The sequence below is a fragment of the Gnatocerus cornutus genome, chromosome 8 (genome assembly GCF_029298725.1).
Source record: "Gnatocerus cornutus isolate USDA-ARS CGAHR chromosome 8, icGnaCorn1.1, whole genome shotgun sequence".
Classification (NCBI taxonomy): domain Eukaryota; kingdom Metazoa; phylum Arthropoda; class Insecta; order Coleoptera; family Tenebrionidae; genus Gnatocerus; species Gnatocerus cornutus.
Genome location: NC_142240.1, coordinates 17,289,197 through 17,313,576, shown reverse-complemented (window position 1 = coordinate 17,313,576; position 24,380 = coordinate 17,289,197). Strand labels below are relative to the sequence as shown.

General features: G+C 35.6%; 1 protein-coding gene across 4 annotated transcripts in view; it reads right to left on the bottom strand.

Annotated features, from left to right (window-relative positions):
* Positions 1-24,380, bottom strand: part of rg (A kinase anchor protein rugose) — a 168,924-nt gene that overhangs the window by 97,690 nt on the left and 46,854 nt on the right. For all 4 annotated transcript variants that reach the window (XM_088043792.1, XM_088043789.1, XM_088043793.1 and 1 more), the window contains one exon: positions 12,701-12,805. In XM_088043792.1, coding sequence (XP_087899918.1) covers positions 12,701-12,805 — 105 coding nt within the window. The remainder of the gene's footprint in view (positions 1-12,700; positions 12,806-24,380) is intronic.

Genomic DNA, 24,380 nt, shown 5'->3' with positions numbered 1-24,380 from the left:
TGATTTCCCTTCTATTTCTCCGAAGCGGAATACTACTCACACGTCGAAGAGCACAACCGAAAATTTAAATAATCGCACATTTTACTCGCGTCACAATTTCAAGTTTTATTACCAGTTTGTTTATCCGAGCTTATCTGAAAACTTTCACCCTTAAGTAAGGGTGCGGATTAAACGAAAGTTGGAGCGATTAAACACCACAAATCAACAAAAAACGTGTTGAGGCGAGTGTAGTTAGTTTGACGTGAATTTAGTTCGGTTCAAATCCGAACTGAAGTTGTGTGGAGGCGAATAGCCAATTCGCCATTTTTGCTCCGTATGGCACTGTATGAATACGCTCCCTTTTTCGAACGATATAAACGGAAGAAATTCCACGTCCGCGTCTTGAATTTCAAACTTCACTTAAGATTCGCTCAACGTGCACCCATCATCTCATATGATACACGTTTCTGCATCAAAAATATCGAAAATCGTAATAAAACCCTTTTTATCGACACTCCATGGAATCGGGAACTTTGAAACTGAAGAAGAGTGTTTTAGTGTAAACGGTGGCTGGAAGTGATTGTGGTGTCCCGAAGGACGACATGTAATGACAGGGAAGAAGTCGGACCATAAATCAACCGAACACAATGAGATGTTCAGCGGGAGGAAGGACTCGAGGTTGGGACGGATTTTTTCTCTCCTTTTCAGAACAAGTACAGAATTGCTACTTCCGCACTTTGGCCATATTTACGAAATTCGGAGGTCTCTCGAAAGCTCTCCGGCACGGTCGAGGGTCGTTCACTCTGAAAGCTCCACACTAACTCCATTAAATTCGACCGTCGATAACATGCTTCGATTCGAATTTATTTAATAATTACTCCGAGGAAAAGGATTTTTCTTATTTTTTTTTATACGTGATTTCCCAACTGCAAACGTAGTAATTATATACGTAGCAGTAAAAACGTGTACAGTGCTCTCGCGAGAAGCTCATAGCGAAAGCTCGCCCTCATGCAGCTCGTTTCACCGCTTGTAATGCAAATAACTATTGTAATAAAAAGATTTTTTTTTGAGCTCTCGTTAACGACTTCAAAAAATAGTAAGTTCCTCAAATTTAATAGCCGTGGCACTAAAATTACCAAATCTCGGAATTTTAGACTAAGATATCGTAAATTTTTGCTTCGTTATCAAAACGAAAATTTCCAAAAATGGTGTCTTTTGTTTTACAATTTTGAAATTTGGTGGAGATAATAAACAACTTAAAAATAGTACCTTCACCAAATTCCATAGACGTGGCACTAAAATTACCAAAACTAGGAATTTTATTCTAAGAAATCGAAAATTTTTGTTTCATTATCAAAATGAAAATTTCCAAAATTGGTGTCTTTTGCTCTACAAATTTAAAATTTGGTAGAGATAACCATTTAAAAATAGTACTTTCCCAAAATTTCATAACCGTGGCACTTAAATTGCCAAAACTACTAGTTTTACTCTAAGATATCGAAACATTTTGCTTCGTTTCCAAAATGAAAATTTCTAAAGTTGGTGTCTTTTGCTCTACAATTTTGAAATTTGGTGGAGATAATAAATGGCTTAAAGATATTAATTTCCTCAAATTTAATAGCCGTGACACTGAAATTAGCAAAACTACGAATTTTAGTCCAAGACATCCTAAATTTTTGCTTCGTTATCAAAACGAAAATTTCCAAAAATGGTGTCTTTTGTTTTACAATTTTGAAATTTGGTGGAGATAATAAACAACTTAAAAATAGTACCTTCACCAAATTCCATAGGCGTGGCACTAAAATTACCAAAATTAGAAATTTTATCCTAAAAAATCGAAAATTTTTGTTTCATTATCAAAATAAAAATTTCCAAAATTGGTGTCTTTTGCTCTACAATTTTAAAATTAGGTAGAAATAATAAACGATTTAAAAACATTACTTTCTCCAAATTTCATAACCGTGGCACTTAAATTGCCAAAACTACGAGTTTTATTCTAAGATATCGAAAGATTTTGCGTCGTTTTCAAAATGAAAATTTCTAAAATTGTTGTTTTTTGCTCTACAATTTTGAAATTTAGTAGATACAATAAACGGCTTGAAGATACTCATTTCCCCAAATCTCATCGCTGTGGCACTAAAATCTCCAAAACTACAAATTTTAGTCCAAGATATCGTAAACTTTTGCTTCGTTTTCAAAACGGAAATTTCTAAAATTTATTTCTTTTTATCTACAATTTTGAAATTTGGTAGAGATAATAAACGGCTTAAAAATAGTAATTTCCTCAAATTTCATAGGTGTGGCACTAAAATTACTAAAACTACGAATTTTACTCTCGGATATCGAAAATTCTTGCTTCATCCCAAAATAAAAATGTCTAAAATTGGTGTCTGCTGCTCTATAATTTTGAAATTCAATAAAAATAATAAATGATTTAAAAATCGTACTTTCCCCAAATTTCATAGCCGTGGCACAAAAATTACCAAAACTACGAATTTAAGTATAAGATATCAAAAATTTTTGCATCGTTTTCAAAATGAAAATTTCTAAAATTGGTGTCTTTTGCTCTACAATTTTGAAATTTGGTACATACAATAAACGTTAAAAATAGTAACTTCCCCAAATCTCATCGCTGTGGCACTAAAATTACCAAAACTACGAATTTTAGTCAAAATATCGTAAACTATTGCTTCGTTTTCAAATCCGAAAATTTCTAAAATTGGTTACTTTTGCTCTACAATTTTGAAATTTGGTAGAGATAATAAATAGCTTAAAGATAGTAATTTCCTCAAATTTCATAGCCGTGGCACTAAAATTACCAAAACTACGAATTTAAGTATAAGATATCAAAAATTTTTCCTTCGTTTTCAAAATAAAAATTTCTAAAATTGGTGTCTATTGCTCTACAATTTTGAAAAGTAGAGATAATAAACAGCTTAAAAATAGCAATTTTCCCAAATTTCATAGCTGTGACACTAAAATTATCAAAACTACGAATTTATGTATAAAATATCGAAAACTTTTGCTTCGTTTTCAGAACGAAATTTTTTAAAATTCGTGTCTATTGCTCTACAATTTTGAAATTTGGTAGAAATAATAAACGACCTAAAAATAGTACTTTTGCCAAATTTCATAGCCGTGGTACTAAAATTACCAAAACTCTGAAAGACGATTCGAATTTATTTAATAATTACTCCGGGAAAAAAAAAATTCTTATTTTTATATGCAATTTCCCAACTGTGAACGTAATAATTATGCAGGGTCCGGCAACACTTGCGTCCACCCCTAAAATCGTCTTTAATTTTAAAGATAAAATTTTGAAAATTTGCATACGCTCATATTTGACAAAGCTCTAGAAGCTGACACAAAAATTTGATTTTATATCACGATTTGTTTGGCGTCGCGACGCCTAAAGAGTATAATTTTTATCGATTTTTGAGTTTTTGCGGTAATTTTCGCGAATTCGATTGTTTTTCGACATAATTGTGACAGAAAAGTATTAGACTTTTTGTTTTAAATCAAATGCAAATTGTGTTTAAAATTTGCGAGAAAAACGCTGTTTTATCAAGTTAGTTTTCAAAATTATGACGGCGCAGTGGCAAACTACGTTTACACCAAAATTTCACAAGTCACTTCATTCACTTGTATGAAGGTCAATTTTGATTAACTCGGGCATGTTGCACTTTATGGACACCAGAAATCGTTAATTAACATCGACAAAGCGACAATTTCAGCAAGTAAGACTTTTGTTTCAATTTAAAGCGAACCAAAAGATAGATGACATTTGTGACACAAGATGTTGACAGTTGAGTGTAAACGTAGTTCCCAATTTTGATGTAATGAAATTGGAAACTAACTTGATAAAACAGCATTTTTTCCTCAAATTTTAAAGACAATTTGCATTAAATCTAAAATGGCAACTGAGATATTTTTAACACATTTATATTAAAAAAAATTAAATTAGGGGTTGTTTTTACAAACCCTCACAATTGGCTCAAATTACATTTTTAAGACGTCGCGACGCCAAAACTATCAGTGATATAAAAAAAAATGTGCTTCAGCTTCTAGAGCTTTGTCATCTTTGAGCGTATATTTAAGATTTTATCTTTAAAATTAAAGACAATTTTGGGGGTGGACACAAGTGTTGCCAGACCCTGTATAGCACTAAACACGTGTACAGTACTCTCGCGAGAAGCTCATAGCGAAAGCGCTCTTCGGCGATAACTATGCAACATGAACGTCCTCGAATTTGTGTCGAATCGATATGCGTCGGTACGAAATGAAGCGGTGCTTCCCCGAAATTAGAGAAACAAATCGTTTGAGAGCCTAATTTTCCCATTTGAAATGCTAAACGAGGAATCTCGTCGTGACGGGGCCGCCTGCGGAAATATGCGTAATTGGCGAATTCCGATAAATTGTCAACTGTCAAAATACATTCCAGAGAGAGTAATGAGACGCTTCAAATGGAAACACCACTTTTCAGTGCATGTCGTTGATTATGTCACCTCATTGCTTCCAAAGGCACCCCGCAGATTAAATCGCAAATCAAACGTAATCAGGGCAGTATTGCCAACTATACAAATTCAATATTGTCAGAGTACACAATGACATAATCGAGTCCAACGTGTGTGCCCTAGGTAATTTATTGATTGTTGATTGCTTGTTTCGGGAATGATATAGTACTGCGGTGACATTATTTAACATGGCGCGCCCACATACGGAATTGTTATCGGATAATTAGACATGAAACGGACAATGTCCGATCTTCCTGGAACATTCATCGACTCTCCTGCGAATCCCACCCAACCGACGCAACGTGGCATTCTTAATTACTTCCATTACTGGGTTAACAAAAACTCCACCCTTTTCTCCAGCTCCCGTGTTCCTCCTTTCTTAATCTCGACGCGATGCTAATGATCTGTTACAGGAGGAAGTGAACCGCTTATCAGCTGGGAGTGAGCGCCCTTTGTCTTCAGCCGTGTGCGTATGTGTATCGCCCCCAGCCCCCAAACCCGCAATTCCACCAGGCTGAAGCTCAGATTACCGAAACCCACACGCAATCAGGGCCTGCGACACAGCCGGTTTCACGCATGAAATTATTCTTTGCGCGGGTCAGAAGTGTGATAGGTTTAATCTAACTGCTTCTGATTCGGCCTCGCAGCTACACGAGTCTGCAAAGTTGCTCGTTATACGAGAACATGAAAAAGCTCCCCGGAATTCGTACTCGGGACGAAATTGAGTTCCTCGCAGATATCACCCCTAAAGTTTGCACAAAGGAAGAGATGTTAAATCGCGGCAAAACAATCCCTTCCGCTAGTCATCTCCGATTCGCGTTTAATCAGGAAAAAGTTGATAGCGTCGTCCGATTTTAATCCGCGACTTTGCCACAGTCATAACTCAGAGCTTTCGCTACATAGAGCTCGAAAAAATGAAGCGCCGGTCAACGGTTTGAATTTTCAGCTGTGATTTACCGGTGGATGTGTATCATCCAGTGTCACTGCATAAATTTGCAAACTTTCACGCCTTATGTTTATGGAGAAGATGTTGGCGAGTGCATTCTAGTGGATGTAATAGTGTCTTGCTTCCGAAATGCATTAGCAATGGTAATCTCGCCTCTTTCTTATCCTCGACGTCTTCATGTTGTGTATACGCTACCCTCGGATTTAATCGGCGAATTCGCTTCAATAGCGATATCCTAGTCGGGTTTAAAGAGGATTCTCGAGCTAATGCGCGCAAGTGATTTCATTTTCTTATTTGAATAATTTCAGAAATTGCGCGAGGACTCTTCAAACTTTGCTTATATAGATACAACAACGTTGTTATCTCCATCGTTTCTGACTCCAGACACCAAAATCGACGAAAACGGCGCGCGGCAGCAAATCCTCCACTTTTCCAAAAAAAGAGCTTATTCTAATCTGATCGTGTTTCGACGGAGAAGAGAAATAAACAGATTCTAAACAAAATGGTGGAGGCGCCGAAATTACCCCCAAAGTCTTGCATATTTCAAACTCATCATCAGAACTCCTTTGTTTTGGGAGTTGTTTTGGTAAAAATTTACAACCCTATAATGTTTTTATGATTACAGCGTCCCTGAACATCACGATTTTACTACTTCAATAAAGTTTTCTTTCTTAATATGACTTGTCCTTCATGATTATTAAGCAGTTTCAATTGGAGAACTTTGTACTCTATTTTTCACTAAATGACATCTCCAACTAATTCCATTCAAAATAAAAATTTCTAAAATTGATGTCTTTCGCCCTACAATTTTGAAATTTGGTAGAGATAATCAATGACTTAAAAATAGTACTTTCCCTAACTTTCATAGATGTGGCACTAAAATTACTTAAACTACGAATTTTAGTAATATAAGATATCGAAAATTTTTGCTTCCTTTTTAAAATAAAAATTTCCAAAATTGGTGTCTTTTGCTGTACAGTTTTGAAATTTTATAGAGATAATAAACGACTTTAAAATAGTACTTTCCTTAAATTTCATATCTGTGGCACTAAAATTACCAAAACTACGAATTTTATTCTGAGATATGGAAAATGGTTGCTTCGTTTTCAAAATAAAAATTTCTAAAATTGATGTCTTTTGCTCTAAAATTTTGACATTTCATAGACATAATAAACGGCTTAAAAATAGTAATTTTCCCAAATTTCATAGCTGGGACACTAAAATTACCAAAACTACGAATTTAAGTTAAGATATCGAAAATTTTTGCTTCGTTTTTAAAATAAAAATTTCCAAAATTGTTGTCTTTTGCTCTACAATTTTGAAATTTTGTAGAGATAATAAACGACTTTAAAATAGTAGGTACTCTCCTTAAATTTCATATCAGTGGCACTAAAATTACCAAAACTACGAATTTTAGTAATATAAGATATCGAAAATTCTTGCTTCGTATTCAAAATAAAAATTTCTAAAATTGATGTCTGTTGCTCTAAAATTTTAAAATTTGGTAGAGATAATGAACGGCTTAAAAATAGTAATTTACCCAAATTTCATATCTGTGGCACTAAAATTACCAAAACTACGAATTTTAGTAATATAAGATATCGAAAATTCTTGCTTCGCTTTCAAATAAAAATTTCTAAAATTGATGTCCTTTGCGGTAAAATTTTAAAATTTAGTAGGGATAATGGACGGCTTAAAAATAGTAATTTATTCAAATTTCATAGCTATGGCACTAGAATTACCAAAACTACAAAGTTAAGCATAAGATTCCTAAAATTTTTGCTTAATTTTTAAAATAAAAATTTCCAAAATTGGTGTCCTTTGCTCTACAACTTTAAAATTTTGCAGAGATAATAAACGACTTAAAAATAGTACTTTCTTTAAATTTCATAACTGTGGCACTAAAATTACCAAAACTACGAATTTTAGTAATATATAAGACATCGAAAATTTTTGCTTGGTTTTTAAAATAAAAATTTCCAAAATTGGTGTCTCTAGCACTACTATTTTAAAATTACCCCCAAAGTCTTGCATATTTCAAACTCATCATCAAAACTCCCATGTTTTGGGAGTTGTTTTGGTAAAAATTTACAACCCTATAATGTTTTTATGATTACAGCGCCCCGGAACATCACGTTTTTACTACTTCAATAAAGTTTTCTTTCTTAATATGACTTGTCTTTCATGATCATTGCGCAGTTTCAATTGGGGACTTTGTACTCCATTTTTCACCAAATGACATCTCCAAGTAATTCCAACGGTTTTATTAGTGTTTCGCTTATTTTATCACACACAAAAGGGTTTCATAAACTTGTTATGATAACAAGCTCGGTAATAACTTTGGTATTCTAAACATAGTAGCATCTGTGTGCTCTCACCAAAAATAAATACAAACGAAACGAAGTTATCTTCTAGGATCTCTAAGGTATCGAAAAACAAGTCTGTTGCGCAACTATAATGGAACCCCTCATGTTTCAAAACAAGCTTTCTCATCTTTTAATGAGTCATTAATTCTTAATATCCGTAAAGATTCTAATTACTTTGATCTTGGTTCGTGCAGACTGCCATTATTCGCCGATATCTCTTTGATAAATTACTTTTTTAATTTACGCTGTCAACGTATTTTCGAAGGAATCACGTTCATTGTTCTTGAAGAAATATGATCCGAATTGACATCCGAGTTTCCGGAAAAAATATATTTTCCGCGTTCATTCCGCTCCTAACACGAAAATCAAATAAAACCGTTTATATATATTTCCAGGTATGTTTCCACTTCAAAGACCAGAAATATTCAGAAACGCTGGAAGCGTTCAATTCAATGAAACTTTGTTGGCCGTGTAGTGGTCAGTCTTCCTGAAATTTCCGAGCTCGAGTTTGAATATTGTAAACTTTTGTCTGTCACCGAGACGCCATGCAAAACTAATAAATCCGCCCCAAAAACTGAGTCTTACATGTGTAAAATTTATAGTCGGTTGAGAGAAAAAACCGGGATAAAAACCGCGTGTTTCTGAGATGGAGGATGAAGAAATGGAGGGTTATCTTGAGACGACTTTATTAGAATACACGAAAAAATTTCGTCATCGTAAAATCAAAATGTCTCGTGATTTATCGCGGCCGGCATCAATTTCTCAGGAGCAATTGAGCATTAAGCGAAAGTTGTGCGATATCGGCAATTGCAAAAGTTCGTCTATGCAAGCGAAGGCAACTTGTAATTGAGCAGAGGTGTGATTTAAGAGCCAATTTGGATCTCCGATCCATCCAGCAGGTCCGGTTCAGGTGCGGTTTGTTTCGGTCTCTTTCTCTTAGCTCTCGTTTCCACTAATTCGACAAGATCGATGGACTGAGGTGGTCAGCTGATGCCGGGAAGTGGAGCTTTGCGGTGGGAAAGTCATCAATTTCGAGGGCGAGAGCCAGAAAAAAATAATCGGAAACGAACCGGTACACAAAGTTGCGAATCAACGGATGGGAATGCGCCGGCAATAATTACCGGGATGAGGCAGCAGTTCTTGTGGGATTAAGGTAATTTCGCCGGCCTAATTGCTCCGCCGATTAAATATCAAAGAATTATCAGCGAGGATCAAATTTATTTCGCGCCAAACAAAGCGAAGAAACTAAATAGAGATTACGTTTCGTCGTCATTTTTAAAATCCCCTAAAGCCATTCTTTTTCGAAACATCTGGACATGAACTGCCGCTTATATCGACAGGAAATTAATTACAAACTCCGCGCTTTCTCCGTTCGCATCATCGAAACAATGGCTCCGGCGACCGGAAACGCTAAAAACATCGAAAAACAATAACTTTTCCTTATTCATGCGAAAACTGTAAAAAGATACCGTCCCGAAAACGGCGCGGATCCCATGAATCATGTCGCGGACTTAAAGGAAACGGTATCGGAAAAATCTACCGATAAAAATAAAGAGGAACGAGACAAAGAGAAAAACTCGACTTCGCATGAGCTTTTTGCAGCCACGTCCCCAACGGGATAAATTTACGACTACATTCGATATCTGCCTCTTTATAAAATGCAAGTTTTATCCGCGAAACGACCGAATTACGACACATATAAACACATTTGTAACGAAACGACGCTTTCTAAAATGAAAAAATCCCGGCGCCTCCACCAAATCCCGAATAAGAATCTCGATAAAAATCCTCCCTGTCAGCTTAATTAGTAATTTGAGAAAGGTCGATCCGAACGTGACGAAACTCGACTTTTACGATGTGGGGTTGATAATTATCATTGTTGGGGGATGAAATGAAGACATCATTTGAACGTGTGCCGGCAAGCTAGCGTAATAATAATTATTATAATAGTTTCCCTTGATTGTGAGGCGGAGGAAGCTGAAGTGAAATCAAATCGCTATGATCTGGCTAATGAGGGTTGCCGGGGAAGGGAAAAGAGGGAAAAGTAATAAAACGTACGGAGGACCGGTTTTATTTCTCATCAGATCCAAATTGGTTTTATGGTTCCGGGGAGCGGGGAAAGAGCGAAACCGATACCAGTGCAGTAGTCGTGGCTCAACTATGAAATTAATGGACGCTGAAAAGTCCTGAAATTAATATCGCGAAGCTCCGCGGATCTTCTCAAATGATTAGAATCAACAAAGGACCATTGAAATGTTCGCAAACTAATTTAAAACTAAACGTCTGGTGAGTTGAGTTCGTGTAAACCAAACCGGCACGTCGCAGAGTGGAGTAGATGACTCCTAAACCTGGCCAAAATAGTGAAAAAAATCACCTACAATTATGATATAAATTTTATTTTATTTTCAGGGAGAAACACTCAACAACCATGTTTTCAATGCCTTGTAATAAATCAAAGACCTTTGCTCTTTCAGTAGCACATAGAACACTTTCGACTAAACAAACACCTTTGGCATTTCAGAAATATGTAGAACCAGCCTTTATTAGTCCAATATTGGTCTTGTGTGAGCAAAAACAAAACTTGTCCGTTCTGACCAAGTATTCATTTATTCCTTTTAATAAATATTATTATATTAATATATTAATATATTAACTATGGAAGATAAGTAATAAATAAAAATTGTACTGGAAATTCCTGCTTTAACACAATTGAATGATGAATGTTTTATAGAACACTTTTTCAACTAACTAAATTGAAAAAAACTTGCCCCAATTTGCCCCAATCAAATATAATATTTTTTTAACTGCTAGAGATCGACTTCTAACTTTGTCGAATGAGGCTATTCCAGATAGTTTTTGATTTACAATCCAAAAACAAAAAAAATAATAACCGGCAAATTAAAACAAATTGTAAGTTTTAAATTTTAAGAATTAGTTTTTGTATAAATATGCGCTACTTACTCGTATAGCATTTTAATAAAAAAAAAACTATCTAAAACAATTGTTAGTAAATGTGAGTATTAAAATAAACTATCTTGAACCGGAGTAGTTAAACATTATTTTCTTCTTGTTAAAACAGAACTTAAATACTTAAATAAAATAAGATAAACGTACCAGTGCCTAACTTTGTCCTAATGGCTAATAATATTTGAAAAGAAACATTTAAAATAAGGAAGCGAGGCTTAATTTTAAAATTCGTCAAAATGTCTGCGATATCTACACATATTTAGGGTTATTGAAAAAAGCATTCTAATTTCCAAAGTAGAAAGAAAGAGTTAAAATCAGCAAGAAAATGCCTAAAGTTTGGCGCAAAGTTGAAATCGAATCATTTAAAACAATTACCTTTTTAGAGGCAATTATTAAGTCCTAGGACACGAGCAAAGCATTATAAAAAAGCTCTTTTCACTATTGATTCCTTTAAAACAACATTATTTTTAAGTTTAATATTGATGAAAAGCATCAATAAGCAATCATCTTTTTATTAAAAAGAACATTGCTGTCATGTTGATTTTTAATTTTTAAACAATGCTGTTAAAGCTCTAGTCGTTTAAGTGATTTAAGGACTGACAGCAGTTCCACACGAACTGAACCTGACACATTAAAAACTAAAACATCTTGCAGAAACATAATTTTGTTAAAAATCGAATATATAAATCTTAAATTAACCAATACCATGAATGATTGAATTGTTTGCTTCTTGATACTTTAAATAACCACCTTCTTTTAACTACACTTTCGTTCATCTATTTTAGTAACATTTTTCGCTTAACTTCACTTTTTTTTTTCACTCAAAATATAAATTAGAAGAATTTAAAATTAGTGGACAAATCAGTTTGAACGATTTACTTAACACATCAGATACTGAATACATAAAAAAGTAATTTCATAATTTGTTTTTGAATTACAACTTTGTTAAGAAAATTTGTCAGACCCGTGACAATATTTTAACAAAAGTTGGCAACTCTGGTTGAAATCTGTGGAGTTAAAAATTGATAATTTGTATACAAAGTAACAAATTGATAATGCAGTTTTTGCACTAATTAAAGTTAAAAAATATATTAGAGAAATACTGAAAATAAATGTCACGGGTGTGACAATTGTTAGATCGGACTTTCCGAATTTGATGATTTTAGGCTTAAACATGTACACAGTTGGTTTTAACAACTCCTATTGAAATGCTCACATGTTAAAGAAACTCTGGATGGTATGGGAGGCACAAATAAACGTATCGTTCACAGAAAGGTAATCAACAATTCTGCTAAGGATTTCTTCTTGAAAGCAAAAATTCAGCAAAAATTAAGGAGAAGGAATCTGACTTTTGTGATTCGCAGAAATATAGAAAAATGTTATTAAAAACAATAAATTTAATTTGTACGCGTCAGACCCGTGACACCACAAATTAATTTGCTGCTCTATGATCTGCAATCGTAACTTAACAAATTTTATTTAGATAATTTGCAGCACTTTAACCTATCCGATAACAGTGTCCTTCTGCTTGAAAAAGCTCTTAGTCGTAATAAATAAAATAAAAAAATGTTGTCACACCCGTGACATATGGAATTGCTGCTGAGACATTTACCTTGTAAAATGTAATTTAATTTTGAGATTTTGCAGGCTAAGTATATTTTTATGATGAAACTAAATTGTATCAAACATGCTTTTTATTAATGAAAATCGAGGTTTCTCTTCATGTTAATCCTTAGTCCTTAACGACCTTAATTAACTAGGTTTTATATATTTTTATAGATACTACTTTTTTCGGACAAATCAGCTCGTATTTCAACATGAAATATAATATTTTGTGATACGGCCAAGTTTAGGAGTCATCTGCCCCTGTCACAAAATGGATCCTGTCTGTTCAATTTCCAATAAGAAATCCCAGTTTTCTATCTTACCTGTAAGTTTGGAGGGCAGTGATCGAGCAGCTCGAGCATGTGTCGTATATTTTGAGCATCTTGTATAACAAAGTTGAGCTCCATGTCGAACTCGCCGCCCACGAGCTGGAACAAATACAAAATAATGAAAGAAATTTAATGTGAAAACAAGAATTTTCATTTCCATATTTCGCTTGTAGTGTTGTAAATTGAGCTCTCGTTCACAGAGTACAATATTTCAAGTTTAATCGGCTTTAATCTCCATAACGTTGCATCTCTGTGCTCTCAAGTAATCCAATTTATTAAATCGCGCAACAGGCTCTAAAATAATCGATAAGATCACCGTCGAAGATGGTTAATGCACCGAATCCGGTCCATTATCGCGCAATAATCATTGAGGAAATTCGTTGGCAACAAGTCTTTCCTCAGACCTGTAATTTCGGCAAACAAAACCCTCATTAAATGCACCCAGACGGTTAAACTTCCTACCTGTACACACGCAGTCGTCAAAGTTCGTCCATTATGCAAATTAAATCAAACAAAGTTGAAGTTCGCAAACTTTAAATTATGCTGCAACTTTAATACGACAAGAGCGTCGCTAATTTGATACAGCGCGGAACCGGAATGGAGGTGTTCACAACAATGCAAACAATCCTAATAATTTCGCCATTTTATGACGTATGAGGGAGGAAAAACGAGCCGCTTCCCTCCGAAGTTCTGACGTTATGCCAAAAAGACAAACATTACTACAGACACATTCATCAGTCAGACGAGCGAACACAAAAGAGACAAACTGAAAGGATATTGTTGACAGGCGACAACCAGTGATGCAGCATGACGACGACAATATGCCCTAAGAAATTTCCATATGACAAATGATTAACGTCATTACACTAATTAAATTCGAGAGTGTGCTAAGAAACACGATCTGTTTCTTTCGATTCTTCGAGACACTAAATCTCCACAAAGGAAATTAATTTATTTCCTGCCTCTTGACTTGTATCCTTTTACCCACCATTAATAATGAGCGAGAGTTGTGCATTTTCCCCTTCGTTCCAGAATTCTAACCACAGGAACTGGGACTTACCGTTATCATAACAAGACCGCACAAAGTCGTAAATACGCGCGTTTAACATTCTGTGGACAAATCGCGGTAAGAAAATTAGAGTGGTCTTCAGAGAAAATACGAGGAGCGCGAGACAACTCGAGAACTCAAGGGGCCCGGGAAAAGTCAAGGATAATTTCAAACCTCGACAAACTAACACAACGAGAGACTTAATATTTCTATCATTAAAGCGCAGAATTGAGAATTTTAATATCCACGAGCTTTCTCGACTCTTATATTATGTATTTTTCAATTACAATTTCTGTTTATCTTAAAACTCGTCGTTACGTATTCATTAAAAACACTTCTTCTTCGTTTCCTTGCTTGTCTCGCAGGAATACAACACCTCCAAACTGTACGATTTTTTAACGAGCGATTAGCCAAACAATTCAGGTAAACTGTTCACTAATTACGTGGATACGTGCTTGTATTTGCAATATATACTCCTCAAATATTAAATGGGAAAACGTCAATAACAAGAGCGTTTAATTATAAATTGCCACAGCAGAAAACGCTGTAATGTTGAATATTTCATGGCTATAACGCAATAATGACTGACCATGGTGCATTTCCAAATAAAATGCTCGATGAAATGCAGAGAATTATAACACAAGTCGTCAATTTTTTTTCGGGATTTCTGTTCTAATGCATAGATTCTGATGTTAGACATCGAAAAACACTAAAATATGCAATCTTAGCTTCTAAAGTTGGCTTTTGTGTATTTTACATCGATAAATAAGTTTTTAAAATTTTCATTGATTTTACGAGCAGAAAGTACCAGCGCCTAATGTCCTAATGGCTATAAATATCTGCAAAAAAACATTTAAAATAAGGAAGCGAAAGCCTAATTATAAAATTCGTCAATGTCTGCGATATCTACACATATTTAGGGTTGTTAAAAAAAACATTCTAATTTCCAAAGTAGAAAGAAAGAGTAAAAAGCAATAAAATGCCAAATGTTTGGTGCAAAGTTAAAATCGAATAGCAGTAGGTAGAATAGCGGAGTATTTGAAATTTGAAGAAAACATATTGGCCGTATAGCTAAGTTCAAAATATTGCAATATTAATATAAGACTTTATTATCATTTAAAACAATTACCATTTAGAGGCAATTATCAAATACTAGGACACGAGCAAAGCATTATATAAAAAAAGCTCTTTTCACTATTGATTCCTTTAAAACAACATTATTTTTACGTTTAACATTGATGAAAAGCATAATGAAATAAGCGATCATCTTTTTATTAACAAGAATATTAATGTCATGTTGATTTTTAATTTTTAAACAATGCTGTTAAAGCTCTATTCATTTAAGTGATTAGGGACTGGGATATTTACCTAGTACATTGATCAAAACGGTAGCAAATTGCATATTACAGAGTAGTGAGTGTTTACTTGTCTATGATTGTTGTAAAAACCGTTTTTGGGTATAACTGAATTAGAAAATGGCGTCAAGATGGTGTTAATAAGATATTGATACTATTTTATTTGCGATGAATTTATTAAAGTATAAAGCCAAAAATTTTCTTTAGCAACAAATTTAAAGCATTGTGAAGTTTATGAAACCTAGTTTAATTCGAAATCAAGATTATTAGGTACCTCATTTTGCCTGTGTTAACTTCAAAAATACTTTAGAACATAATAGTATTATGAAAAAATTATCAAAATAAATACTAATTCATCTTAATTCAATCCAAGCAAAAGAAAATCACTAAATATTCAATTTTGGACTTGATTTTTTATTATTTTAAATTTGTAGGCTATTATTCTTGAATTAAACGACTCCGATGTTCAGCAAAAAAAATCTGATTGTACTTTACAATAAATTCATGTTTCTTAAAAATTCGAAAAATTGCTCTGACTTTTACAAAAGCAAACTTTGATCAAAATAATATTTTTCCCTTTGTTGGTAACGTGGAAGAAACAAAAATTTGACATTCAGAAGTCAGACTCAAAAACCGTGCCGACTGGTGTAATTATGTGTTCATTTCAAGTACCGAAAATGGTGGATGCGCCGGTTTTCAGAGACTTCAATACAGTAGAAAATGATTAATGTTTTCGTGAGATTATGAGATTCCAATTTAATTAACGCAAAATGGGCCGCTCCGGTCCAATTTTTTTCCAGAACTACCCTAGACGCTCAAAGAGCTTGTTCATTATATTATACAAAGGCAGTAAAGCACTACAAAAATAGTGACGCCGGAGCATCATTTTAATGAGGCACAAATTCCAGTCATACGATCGGAACAGAACATTGTACCCACAAATATTTTGTAATATCCGTTCCTTGTTACGTGAGCTCATAAAAATAAACTTGTGTCCACTCCATCCCGTTTTCCGTTTTAATGATGCATTTGCAATAAAACTCCCTCGACTCGACTCAACTTATTTTCATTTTTGCTCCCGAGCTGTCGTTTTTTCAGGAAATCTGAATTTCTGCCCGATCGGAGATCATTGCCGGTTATCAGAGCTCTTCCGGTTCTCTCGCTCTCACCTCCGCTATCGTGCTTCCGGTATTAAAATTTAACGGCTGAAGGATGAAGAAATTCGAGGAAATTATACCTGCCAGAACTGCTTTGTTGGTCGGAGGATGAAACAAAAGTGGGATAATAGTGAATCATTCTCCTTAAATATTTGCCGATGGAATATCTCGGTCCGTTGTTTGGTCGTTTCCGGGTCTCGGCCTTTAAACAGAAGGAGTAGAAAGTTTCCGCGCAGCGGTTGGCGCCGACTTAATTTGTGACTGGCGATAATATTTCCTCTCGGAAGAGAACAGCACTGTTATTCTCTCGTTTAATTATATCTCGCTAGTCATACTTTAATTACGCCCAGGCCAAATTTAATAAAGTCCAGGGCTACGGTTTATTAAAGCGCGGTCTTTTCGTCATTTTCCAGAGATAACGAGCGACTTGTGTGATTTCCCAGCGTCTTTTTATTTATGGAGTCGAACTACTCCAAGTAATTTGAAGTTACTAGAGTATTCCGGACATGGCTCATCTGCCTCGTGTATGTCCTAATTCGCGCACTAATCCCGACGATTCCTTAGCAGATCGGTCGGGACGAGGGATGAATGAATCGGTTTATACTGTCATAAATCGATCAGGGCAGCCCGCAAGTCGAGTTAGAAGCCACTTTGGAACTTAACTAATCCAAAATCCATTCGGATCGTGAAATAACAGCGGCAAGTTAGTTGTAAGACAACGTTGGTATTAGTTCCATCCAACTTCAATTTAAGTTTCGTACCAGTCACTTAGCATACTGGTATATAGTAAATGTATCGAATTAGTGGAACCTTTAGCGAATACAATGCAAGGCCCAAATCCTTCCAACACCAGACGCTTTCAATCGCTTGACGAAGACGCGCTGTTACAGCTTTAATGGAATTAGCAAACATTTATGAGGACGAACTGGTTCTTAAACCGTTCCGCACTATTTCTTCTCGCACCAGCGAAATCCGCCCAATTTTACCGGACTAATCCTTTAACACTCCCAAATAAATACGTAATTAACTAAGTGGATGAAAATTCTAAAATCGAATCCACAAAAATGCCACGACAATTTTCTAAAGTAATGGCTTTCAATGCGCGTAAGTTATTGTGTTGGCTCAAATGGAATTTTACTCATAGATTTCAACTGTCTGAACCTAGAAGCGCACTGAATGGAAATCCGCATATAATCTGAACATATTGCTGGAATGTCAGCCGTACGAAAATGGCAGATAAATCCAATAACTAGTCGTCGAAAATTTCAAGCGACAATAAACAGGCGGATGCGCTCCATTTTTTTTCTCTTGTAAAAACGATTGTGATATCACGTCATTAAGCGCCGTTCGTTAATTACAAACCTAAAAAACTAAGTTCGCGTGTTCAAAGTTGCCGAACTTGCGTTCACTGTTCAATACGTCTTCGTTCTTGTTACATCAGCTAAATTGATTATCCAAATTGAAGGGAAGTGGACTGACGGTCTGCTCTCATTCAATTGAGAAAAAAAGGTTGATCAATCTCAATAAAGCCGACTAATGGAGGGCCGCTTCGCTGCTCCTTTTGACTATCCGTGGATGTAAAATTACCTGAAAACGTCCCTGCTTGCTATAAATAAAATTCACTGTAGGAAGTCATTCCGGACGTACAATAAAACACCGAGAGCTTCTTTCCCGACTGAATCAAATTCGACTCGTTAAATCGAAACTAAAGGTTCATTTCCGACCTTTCTTCGATCTAAGCGCAGCAGTTTGATAAGTTGGAACCAAGTATCAATTTGCACCTCGACTACATATTCCAATTTGAAGCCTGCTGCGATGCTTTTCGGCCTTTTGTGTACGCTGAATTACAAATTACATAACTGCGTTGTTAAAGTTGAGCTTCTAAATCATATTAATACGACGGTTCAGCGAGCGGATTACATGCTGATTTCAACTACAAAATATACATCATCCGATTAAAACGGGACCGATTTGTACACGCGAATTTTGATTAAATTCTTCAGATTTTTCCCGCGCAATCTTCCAGGGAATTTGCTCGAAAATTACACCACGAAAAATAATCAAAAAATTCAAAATTAATAACATGTGAGCAGAACGATCCATTTTGAGCATCCTGGCAAAATAAACAAAGCGTCCTTCTTGGAACATATTTCCAGGCAGTAAATGCTAAACATGTCTTTCCGTTTTCGCAACGCATCCCTTGATGTTCCTCCATTATTCAAACATTTGAGTATGATTTTCTGTTGTTTCATTTGGTGAAAGCACTTCCGCCTGTTTTTACCCTATTTAATCTTCTTACTCGCATTTATCGGCGTTTCCTTTCGCGTAATTTTAGAGGAAAGTGTTTAAGAAAAACTGTTTAGCTATGACCTCAAGCGAGCTTGAAAATCGTCGGAAACTATTCACTTCAAGCCATTAGCCTCTCGAGTGATAAATAGAACATGTAAATGCCAAAGTTGTTTGTGCAGATTGTACACTAGTGCAGATTACAACGGGAAATTTGAAGCCCATTGCTCTTAAGCAACTATTTGTTTAGGACCGAGGGAAAACAGAGTCAAAGACTGCAATTTCCCTGGAAACCCGCTACCTGCTGCAGATAAAACTCCCCGTTTTATTAGAGCGCCAGCTGCGATTTTTGACAATTTTTATGGGCCAACGCGGGGAATCGAGCTAAAAGATGGGAGCTCCGAAATATGCTTCATTAATTCCGGGGATTGCGCCGTCCACATATCTCGCCGTTTTTAATTTCCTGCAATCAGTCAATAGAGCCGTTCCAATTATCCCCAAAAATAAGGAACCCCTGAAAGCTCCACGTATTTATTTCCGTCAATGCCCTCGAAAAAGCTCCGTGTTGGATTGGAAGATACACTAAGTTCGTTCTAAGCGCTATTAAGGATCAACCGAGATGATTACTTTCCTTGATCCGTCACCCTCTCGCCTTTATTACGTATCGTTCAATTTTCGCCTTTAATTATCCCCGGGAAGAAAATATCCGCATTTCTAACACATACAATATAATTTCGGACGGCAACATCCGCAGACTGAATTTCGTATCATGAATACATCAAGTTCTAGATCCCCAGGCTATGCATAGAGAGTGGACCGACAACCCTTAAGAGAATTGAATTTCCTCCAGAACTTCGCCAAGACCGCGGCGGAAAGGCCAAGTTTAACATGGACTGTGATTCCTATTTTTCCTCTGCCAGATTTATAAAATTTAAATTGGAGAGGAAACTTCCCGCCAAGCCAAGTTAGGGATGCAACGAGACACCTGAGCTGATTCCAAGACACCTCATCGATGGCGCTTCAGTTTTAACACCTCATTTAACCCTTTAACTGGTATAAATGTATACAGGTGTACCAGAACTCATGACCTATACAGCAAGAGTGTGCCGACTGCAATACCGATAGTAAATTTCAAAACAAAAATTGATTAAGTTTAATAGTATTCAAGAGAGGATAAAAATTTAACCAATCCTGAAAGCTCATTCTAGAGATAGTATAAAATATCTTAGACAACGAGAGTAGAGAGTAGACAATGAATGGTGGTATGTCCATAGTTACCGATTTTTAAATACTGTTCGGCTTTGGGATTGGCTACCGTTTTTTTTTAATTCATTCGAATATTTTTTAAGCTAAAAAATTTTTGTTCCAAAATTTTGGCTCAGAATTGTTGCCTCCATAAGCCTTTTTTCTCTGGGTGACGAGTTCTAGGACACCTGTATACAGAGTCCGGCAACACTTGTGTCCACACCTAAAATCGTCTTTAATTTTTAAATTTTAGAAATTTACATACGCTCATAGTTGACAAAGCTCTAGAAGCTGACGCAAAAATCTGTTTTTTATCACGTTTTGGTTGGCGTCGCGACGCCTGAGAAGTATAATTTTTAACGATTTTTGAGTTTTTGCGGTCATATCGGCGAATTAAAATTTTTTTTAACATAAAACTGTCATACAAATATATGAGTTTTTATTTTAAATCTAATGCAAATTGTTTAAAATTTGCGAAAAAAACGCTGTTTTATCAAGTTAGTTTTCAAAATTATGACAGCGCAGCGGCAAATTACGTTTACACCAAAATTTCACAAGTCACTTCATTCACTCTTACAAAGGTTAATTTTGATTAACACACGCATGTGCCCTTTATTGACACCAGAAATCGTTAATTAACATCGACAAAGCGGCAATTTCACCAAGTAAGACTTTTGTTACAATCAAAAACGAACCAAAGGATAGATGTCATTTATGACACAAGATGTTGACAGATGGGTGTAAACGTAGTTTCCAATTTTGACGTAATGAAATTTTAAACTAACTTGATAAAACAGCATTTTGTTCTCAAATTTCGAAGACAATTTGCATTGAATCTAAAATGACAACTGAGATATTTTTAACACATTAATATTGAAAAAAAAATAAATTAGAGGTTGATATCACAAACCCTCACAATTAACTAAAAATGACATTTTAAGGGCGTCGCGATGCCAACACTAGCAGTGATAAAAAACAAATTTTTGCGTCAACTTTTAGAGCTTTGTCAACTATTGAGCGTATGCAAATTTTCAAAATTTTATCTTTAAAATTAAAGACGATTTTGGGGGTGGACACAAGTGTTGCCGGACTCTATATACGTTTTGACATTTTTCTCATAAACTGCAAAAGATGAAAATTTGAGATTTTCGGAACAAAAATAAGCGAATAAAAGAAATGGAATGACAATATTTACATATTTGTGACACTTCCGGTTATGCCGGAAGTAGTAGACAACTTACTTATTTAAATGAAAACACCCCATATATTATTGCATTTTCAGATTCTACATCTAAATTAAGGGTGACTTTAAGTAAATGAACCATTTCAGAGATATCTAAATTTTTTTTTCCGAAATAAGTAGCTTATAATCTATTTTAAAATTGCCACGTTAATTGAAAAATAAGCACAATACAAACGTACAATAAAATTTTACATTAAACACACCTATTTCCTACTAAAAATACGGAAAAAAGAAGTGTTTTTACTCTTTTGTTTCGAATTTTTTTAAGCATGCTTTGGAATGGTGACAATTCAATTTTATGTGAATCTTTTATAAATAAACTTGGTGGTCTAATAAAAATAAAAAATTCTCAAAAATGTTTGTGGAATTTTGTTATTAATGCAAATTTAAATTATTTTTTTTGAAAAATCCAGATATTTCAGAAATGAAGCAATTTAGGCATAGCACGGTATATATAAAGTGATCTTTAATTCGAATATATAATTCAAAAATGCAATAAAATATAGGCTGTTCTATATAAAATAGGCAAGTTGTGAATCAATTTATTCGATTCGCCTTATCCGCTTACTTTTGTCCCCAAAATTTCAAATTCTTATCAATTGCATTTTCTGAAAAAAATGCCAAAACGTACATATAGGTACGTTTACAACAGTTAAAGGGTTAAGCCCTTTACTAACCCCATAAATTTTTCGTCTGGTGAATTTACGAGCGCTTTGTAATTTAAAAATGAATTTGAGGTTGAGGGGAAGCCTGTGTTTAGTGATCCTGCAAGCTCCGTGCAGAAGACGTATCACTGTAGCAAATTACATAATTGGAGATCAAAGAGAGGCGTTTCGCAGCAACGCGCTTTGATGACGAATAAGGTGGAGAATATGGAAATGTCTCGTCGATTTCTCGTAATTGTATTACAAGTCGATTTCTTTGTAGCGATGCAGGATGGATCCTGTTTCTGTCGTTTTAAGCGATGCTTGATCGAAGGCTAAAAAGACGAGTGCATTCGCAGACGCTCGTAAACTGTTTTCTGAAACAACAGGAAAAATGGAGACAACGCTGTAAAACGTTGCAGACTGCGGTGAAATAAAGCAAGAACGTCTCAAATTGAAATTGCGATAACCGCAGTACTGACGCAGACAGATGGGACGATGGATAAGTTTTAAATCCCGTAGTCGGCAGGATTTTAAAACGGGAATGATGAAATGTCAGCGAAAAGGAAGAATAATGGAAGTGTATTCAATACAACAATCTTAGAGGATTGCAGTTGTGAGTGACGCAATTTTAGATATTTCTCCTGTTTTTCCAACGATTCATCATTTCGATTCGATTTCCATTGTAAGCCGACGAGGAGGAATGGCGTGCATGAGTGACCAACACCTTTTGATGCCTTCTATGAATAGGAGCACAAATTTCAACACCAGCGCTGACACCATTGTTGTCTCCAGCAATGGACTAAACTACTGAAATCCGAACGAGATTTATCCACTTTTCCCCATTTCGGCTCGCAAATTTGATAGGGACACGGCGCTGATGAGAGGACCATCGTCGCCTTCATCTCTTAATTGCAACGTCCGCATGATTAGACCGTGGTCGGGGCTTCCTCATCAAGTGGCGGCGGTCTCAACTACTGTAGTTACCGGTCACTCCAAGCATTAATGATGTCCAGGATTACATTAAATTATCCGCAGCTTCCGATAATGGACACGACCAATTCGACCGCATCCCATTCAATTATAGTGGGTGGATTTAATGTGCTATGGAGATGACTAGTTGATTCCATTTCCATTGCGGGAAAGGAGTGTTCGACAGCAGATTTGCAATTACGACAGCTTGGAATTAACGGTCTCCCAAGGCGCATCCACCATTTTTGATAACTAATTACCAACTACTACAGAGTAGTTGAGGTTTCGAGTTGAACTTGAACTCATTTTTCATGCTCTAACGCTCCTTGAGACTCGAACATTTCAATTGTAACCGAGCTTTGAACGGTCAAAGTTCACAGGCCACGCCACCCCCAACCCTGTTTGTAATGTCGATACCCCAGATATGAAATTTCTGCAGCCCAAGGCCAAATACACGCGTCGCGGCGGTCTTATTAGGTCAGAATAAACGCAATTTGTTGTCCTCGTCAATGTTGTTTTAAGCATCTCATCGTAAATCATAGTGCTAGAGGAATTTTCCTGCAGGATATGCGGCGCCTGAGCTTTACGGACGATAGACGGCTGAAGCTTCATATATAATCCGAGCTTTTCTAGAAAAATGCTCGCCATTTCGCGGTTTTCACTACAAACTTCTGCCTGTTAAGACTATTTTACATCAAAACCACGCTCGTTCAAGTCAACGTGCACTCATTGCATTATCACATCAAAATGTCGCCCCCATTAATTAAATTCCTGATGCACCCAACTCCTTCTGTCGCCCGTCACAGTTTTAATTAACTTTTCAAAAAATATTCCGACCTACTCATTCGCGTCAAAACGGCGATTTTTCAACGCCAGCGCGAATTGACCGACTCTGCATCTATTTTTTCCGTGCGTTGTGATTTATTTGAACAACCTTTGAACCGTTTTTTGCACGGTACCGTGGGGAGACGTGCGAATTCAATGGGAAATATTTTATATTCATGTGCGATATTGAAACGGTGAAATACGAACACCTTGCTGAATTCGAAACGGTGAATTGTTTCGAGCCGCCCTTAATTTCCACGGAAAATTATAGTGGACGTGGGAAAATCACCAACCAAGTCAAATATTCATAAACACGATGCAGAATTTCCATTGTGTGGGACCCCTGTGATTTATAATTCCCTTCGGAGGTCGCTTTAAAAAACTCACAGTGTATTATCTTTTATTTTGAATTTTTCATGAAGAAACTTCAGCACTGAAAGGTTTTGAAGAATTTCATCAACGTTTAATAAGGAAACTTTTCGCTTTTATCGAAATTTATTGCGCTGTTAATAAATTACGTTCTCATCGGTTGAATATGTTTATCCGCGTGAGGAAACACGTCCTTTGAAAAATATTATTAATTCCCGACCAAACTCTCTAGATGTAATTAAAATCGTGTCTGATCATCAAAGTTGTAAAAAATTCATAAAGTCGGAGCGCTTAACTCTTAAAGCCTCCTTTGGTGGTCCTTCGGGATGTCAGAGCAGCAAACATAATACGCGTAAAAATTTATGTTCGTTGTTACAAAGAGGATTTGACTCGACGCAATTAGGGGAGACCGGAATATAATAATGATATAATGTGTCTTTAGCACCATAGCTAGTTACAAAACTTTTATTCTGATAAATCTACCACTTATGCAGAAGCTTTGACAACGAATGTACTAAAATTGCATCCAA